This window comes from Lemur catta, chromosome 3, assembly GCF_020740605.2.
Source record: "Lemur catta isolate mLemCat1 chromosome 3, mLemCat1.pri, whole genome shotgun sequence".
In the NCBI taxonomy this organism is placed as follows: domain Eukaryota; kingdom Metazoa; phylum Chordata; class Mammalia; order Primates; family Lemuridae; genus Lemur; species Lemur catta.
The window spans coordinates 32,649,632-32,656,328 of NC_059130.1; the positions used below are offsets into that span (position 1 = coordinate 32,649,632).

Sequence of the window (6,697 nt, forward strand, 5' to 3'; positions counted from 1 at the left end):
ACACACATGCTTATACCTGGTGTACACACCTCAGCAGCAGCAACAAAACTGACTTGGATTCTTGCACGTTTTCAATGTGTCTTTTTAAAAGTTAAGCTCTGTGTGCTTAACCATAAACTACCTGTTTGTCTTTGGCTTAATCTTATCTCTCCTGCCCACTTTCCTTCCCTCACTTCTCCCAGAAGCATTTGTGTCCATTAATAACATGTTTTATTCTACTTATTGTTGAGAGGACTGCAGCAATTTTCTCCCATAATTCATCACGAATTGCAAATAGGGAAAGTAAAAGGATATCAGAAAGCCACAAAATTAAGACTGTACAAATCATATTTCAGAAGTTTTAAGATCCATAATAGTCTTTTCATAATTTTTCTAAAAGGTAAATTTTGAAATATCTTAATTCTTGATTTTATATGTCAAGCTATCAAGAAATCATTTTTAAGCTTGTTGAAGTTATTGTCCTGGTTATGGCTAAAACATATGAACCCAGTGTTAATCCAGTTTCCTTTAAAAGAAAGGGTTTTTATAGTCTAGTTTTAAATGACTAATTAATGTAATTATGTGATAGTCAACTGAGCTTATGGAGCAAGTAAGAACTGCTTGTAGGCAATCCTGCAATGAGAGAAAGTAATTTCAAATATGCTCTTAGGATTGTCACCCCTACTCGGTTATTTTCTCTGTTAGTTGACCTTAGGTGAGGGAAGTCTGTAAGGTAGACAGAGGGAATATGATAATATGTATCTATCAAAGAATACACCTGGAAATCTTTGGATAAGACTTTATAGTTAATAGGTGTTCACACAGCCATTCACCCAAAGGTATACTAAGCACCCACTTTTTACCAGGCTAATATTCAACAAGGTAGTGGGCATACAGAGGTGAATAAAACATCTGCTCACCTAATACATCTGGCATTTTCAGCATTTGCGTCTCTGCTCAGGCTTTCCGTCTTTCCCTTGTCGGCCTCCCAGACATCAATTGACCCAATGCCACAAAAAGTTAATTAAATATCATCTCTCTTTGAATGCTCTTCTGACCTTCTAAATAGATTTGACCAGTTCCTTTTTTCAAATAACACCCCTGACCCCAAACAACAATCCTGTACATGTGCCTATAGCAAGTTTTTGTAATTCTTGTTATTTTGTCTGCTTTCCCAATTAGACTATGAATAATGTGAAGCAGAGTCCCTGAATGACTCATTATGGTAAGCTCAGAGATAGTTAATTGCTTCACATGGTGCTTGAGAAATATACATAGATTGAATAAGTAAATTATATTATAGGCATTTCTCTGATGAAAGAAAGAGCTAAACAAAAAAAGTACTAAAAGAATGGAGGTATTTTTGATGTATTATATAAGAGAAGAAAGATAAAGGATCACGGATAGAGGGAGATATCAGGGAATAATCATGATGGTGATGATGATAAAAACAATGGTAATAGGAAAAATATCCCCCACATCAGCTGGCAATACAAGTATTATGAATAGATTATGGGAGGCAGCAACAAAATGACACACTGTTCCTGATTCATCATGCTGGAAGGATCCGTGTCCACATAGACCTACTCACTTTTATATTATTGCAGTTTTCTTGTAGAAGCTGCTTCTACCAGTGGGTCGAAAGCCATGCAAAGTATTTAACACAACTAACAACAGAAGGGTATCCACTCACCCATAAGGTGTTGGAGGGAGGGACAGGAATGTTATCGAAACACTTAGGGAATAAGGGGATGCTATGGGAAAAAGCAGGGAACCTCTCAATAAAAAAGAGCACATTTGCCCTCTGACACCCATTATCCCTCAACCTCCAAGCTGAGAACATTCTCCAATTTTGTGAAAAATAACAGTCCCTATATAGGCAAAAACAAAGTCAAAGGATACATCTCTAAGAGAGCCTAAAGAAATTGTAAAAGTAATAGTCTATAAAAGAGGAAAGTTGGATCTGGTTTCATGTTTCTGCTTGGATTTGGGAGAAGAAATACTTATACCAGAGCAAATTCTTTAAGATTATGATGAAAAAGGCACACTTGTGCTTATTAGTCAAAATTTAGTGAATAATTTCAAAAAAGTTTTAAAAAAAACCCTGACACCTACCCAGGCACCCTTAGGGAACTATGGACCTCATGTTGAGACACTCTTTAGAAGGATATGAGGTGCTGGTCATTGGGGAGACACCACCACCTATTATGATATCACCCAACTGTAACAGCTTGCCCCAAGGGAACACAGCAGAGAACCCTCACCTCCTGCTTGTGATCTCCTCACATAGGGCTCTGTAGAACAGACAGAAAATTACAGGTCACCTAGAAGATGCTCAGCCCTATTTCTGTGGTTCAGAATAGAAAAACACCACATGCACTCACTATTAAATTGGAACTAACTAATGAGCACACAAGTGCACAGAGGGAAGTAAAACTCAGTGAAAAGCAACCAGATGGGAGCGGGGAGCAGCAGAGAGGAATAAACTAACCTAATGGGTACCATGAACACTATTTGCATGATGGACACCTCTATAGCCAGGACTCAAGCATTACAAAAATGATTCATGTTACCTAAAACATTTGTACCCTCTTAATATTTAGAAATTTTTTTTTGAGACAGAGTCTCGCTCTGTTGCCCATGCTCAAGTGCTGTGGCGTTGCCCATGCTCGAGTGCTGTGGCATCAGGCTAGCTCACAGCAACCTCAAACTCCTGGGCTTAAGCAATCCTTCTGCCTCAGCCTCCCAAGTAGCTGGGACTACAGGCATGCACCACTATGCCTCGCTAATTTTTTCCATATATTTTTAGTTGTCTGGCTAATTTCTTTCTATTTTTAGTAGAGACGGGATCTCACTCTTGCTCAGGCTGGTCTTGAACTCCTGACCTTGAGTGATCCCCCCGCCTCAGCCTCCCAGAATGCTAGGATTACAGGCGTGAACCACGGCACTCAGCCTAGAAATTTTTTTTAAAAAAGAAAGAAAACTGTAAAGTAATGGATAGGAACTGACCTGGAGGTGGAATAACAATGGGTACCATGAGTGTGTGAAAACAAATGTTAGAAAGTGTCTTCCAGCTCTGTCTCAGAGTAGAGGAAAACTCTGGTGGGAAGATCCATATAACATCTCAAAAATTTCCCCACTAAGGATACAAAGCAACATAGCATGGTTATGTTTATTTTGATATGAATAAGTATCTGGAGAAGTATGATGTTTGCACTGTTTACTAAGAGAATGGAAGTTAATGGCATTTACCTCGGACCCTGGAATTAGTACAACCAAAACCTAACACAACTTCAGTGCTATTGCAGCTACTATATATAAATCAAAAATCTAAAATGTTTCCATAGGTTGAGAAGACTCTTTATGAAAAAGTGCATCTGGATAAAAATGCAGTTACAGAGAAAAGCCACTATTATACCTTCTCCTTGCTTAGCCACTAGGGAACAGCAGAGATTTTTGCCTTGATTGCACAGAAAGAAGGAATACACATAGAAATGAATACTATTTAAGGAGCTAATTTGGCTAGATAATAAAAGAAGGACCCTTTCTTGCGAAGCTGTTCATTTTTCAATTACCAAGAATTAAGGAAACCCTTTCTAAAATGACTATTGCAGGGAACATGATTTAACTCCTGAGAATGAAAGCTTTCTCTTTTGTATAAGAACAGAGAAATGAAAGCTGCTGCTCATTTTCCCCATTCCCCTGCCACCTAAGTTCCCGCTGCCTCTTCTCCACATGCCCTTCCCAGACTAAGCCAAGGATTCAACAATTAGAGAGTTCAGATAAAATGGGGCCCCTAAAGATTCAAAACCAAAATCCTCAAGTGCAGAAACAAGTAGTTTTAGTCCAACTTGGAATGACTCTTGTGTTTGGTTACAAAATTTACCAGAGCAGAAACCCTGCTTTCTGCCATCCTTAGAACATTAAAAAGAAAAGCATTTCTACTCTCTGACATTATGCTCAACAAACATTGTATTTGATGAACATGTGTATTGTGGCATGTTTGTGAATAGACACATATTACACTGGGCTAAAAGTCTCCTGACAAAATGATTTAACCTGTTAAGAAATGTTTCTGCCCACAACTCTGTGCAGTGCATCTTTGACCTCCTTGTTCCTCAGACTATAAACAACAGGGTTTAGAAGGGGTGTGATGATGGTGTAGGTCACAGAGAGAAGAAGGTCTTTTTCTATTGAACTTTCTGACTTGGGCTTGAGGTAGGCAATAGAGGCACAGCCATAGTGGACAATGACCACAGTAAGGTGGGAGGCACAGGTGGCAAAGGTCTTCTTCCTGCCCTCAGGTGAGGCAATTTTCAGGATGGAGGAGATGATGAGGACATAGGAGATGAATATCAGGCCTATGAGCACAAAAATCACAAATGAACTTACACCGTAATTGATTATCTCATTGATAGTGGTGTCAATGCAAGAAAGTTTCATGACTGGGTAAATGTCACAGAAGAAGTGGTCCATCACTGTGCCACAGAAGGGCAAATTGAACATGGCTGTCACGTGGAGAACTGCCATAACCAGACCAGTGCCAAAGGACCCACATACCAACTGTGCACACATTCCTTTGTTCATGATGACCGTGTACCCCAGGGGCTTGCAGATGGCCACGTAGCGGTCATAGCCCATTGCTGTCAGCAGGAAGCAATTGTTGGTGGCCAGGATGACAAAAAAGAACATCTGGGTTGCACAGCCTGCCAAAGAGATGGACTGATAGTGAAAAATGAGACTGGAAAGCATCCGTGGGACAATAACCAGTGTGTACACCGTCTCTGAACTAGCCAGTATGCTCAGGAAGAAATACATGGGTGTGTGGAGATGATGGTCAATTCGGATGATGGTCACAATGATGATGTTACCAGCCAGAGTTAAAATGTAGATGGTTAGGAAAACCACAAAGAGGGTTATCTGATGCTTTCCGAAGCTGGAGAATCCCAAGAAGATGAATTCTTTCACTTCTGTGAAGTTCTTTTTCTACATTCTGTTACATCAGTATCTGAAAGCAATAAAGAAAGTCATCAAGAGGAAATTCCATCAGCAATTGGACTTTAAAGCAAGAGACAGTGATAGCTGAAGTGAGAAAGTGAACGCAATTCCTTTCTTTTTGTCCAGCATGCTCATGGATAGGATCCCTGCACATGAAGAGACAAACCTACTTGTGCTTCTTTGGCGTGCAAACATAATGAACAATATCACTGCAGAGCAAACTATTTCCTATGTATGAAGACTTCTGAGCACTTACACACCTCACAGACATCATAGTGATGTTAGGAAGGGAAAGGGGACACCAAGGAGAAAGTCATGCTCTGTGTCTCAACCAATATTGATATCCACCACTTAGACCCCTCTAACAAGGAGGAATGCTGGTGAAGTGGATGTTGAAAAAACCATAAAAATGAGTGTCTTCAGAAAAAATGGCAGTAAGTATTCAAGGAAGGCAAACTTTGAAGAGTGGTCACAAAGGGCCTTTTAGGCAGTGTTTCAGTTGAATTCTGAGTGTAGAAACTTGATTTCAGAGAGGTAATACTGTCCAAACATGTCATTGTACCCTCAAAGCAGAACAACCACAAAATACTTTCACTGCACTGAAAATGATCATTCAAGTCCCACCAAAAAATATTTTTTGCTAATTCTAGTACTCCTTTTGAGTGAAGTCAGGAAGAGAGAATTATGAATGAGAAAACATGTTTAGTTTCCACTATAATAGTAAAAGATTAGGACAACTTGAGGTTTGGACGAGGGGTTGAGAGAGAAGGAGGAAAGTATCATCTAGCTGTTTGAAGCCCAACTGGCTTATCTATTTTATAAAATCTGGTGGACAGACAATTTGACATAATTGTGGGAAGCAGGGACACTAGCCCCTTTTGTCAAAAAGCAAGTATATATAACTGGTATAAAGAAGATACATCTGATCCTGTGGTTCTCTATAGTGACAATCTCATTGTTCTCTCTTCATTTTAGAATTACTGAAATAAAATCTCTCCCACACCCCTTAATTCCCTGCAAGTTGGCTTAGCCATTCATGTTCATGCCCATGAAATTGTTTGTTCAAATGTCACTGAAGAAGCCTCCTTTGCTAAAGCCATCAGAGTTTTCTTATTCTTTTTTTTTTTTCCTCATTCTTCTCTGCTTTGACACTTCTAACCCATGCCTCAAGGAAACATTCTCCGACCTTGGTTTCCATGACACCACACTGTGTTTCTCTCTTTCCAGCACTCATTTAGTTACCTCTCATGAATTTGTTTATTCTACCTATACTATAATCACATACGCTGTTTTCTGGTCAATCCTTGGCCTATCTTTTTTTCTCTCCATACTCTCCCTCTCAATTTTTTCTGTTGTTGTTTCTGTTGATTGCTCTCAAATCTCTATTTCCATCACCAATCATTTTCCCACGTCTCCAACTTACCTCCCTCTTCACTTTTTTATTTGCATGCTTTGCAATCATAAAAAATTTTACATTTTTGAAAGCAAGCTAAACATCATGCTTTCTAATATCCAGAAAAAGCTCTCCATCTCAACTTTTCTGTCTTCCTCAGGGACCTTACCATTATTCCAGCCAATCAGGGTCAGCATTTTAGAGCCACATCTACTTTGACATTACATTCAGTGGGCTTTTCCTTAAAGTATATCTCCTGTCTGTCCATTTTCTGAATGCACAATGACCTACTTAAGATTAAGGTACCAAATCTTCTAGCCAAGATAA

The 6,697-nt window shown here is 39.3% G+C and overlaps 1 protein-coding gene across 1 annotated transcript; it reads right to left on the minus strand.

The window, feature by feature from the left end:
* Window positions 1-4,041: 4,041 nt before the first annotated feature.
* Window positions 4,042-4,971, minus strand: LOC123635166 (olfactory receptor 10J5-like). Its single transcript, XM_045547055.1, is given in 1 exon segment — window positions 4,042-4,971. A coding segment is annotated over 1 exon segment (930 nt).
* Window positions 4,972-6,697: the final 1,726 nt, after the last annotated feature.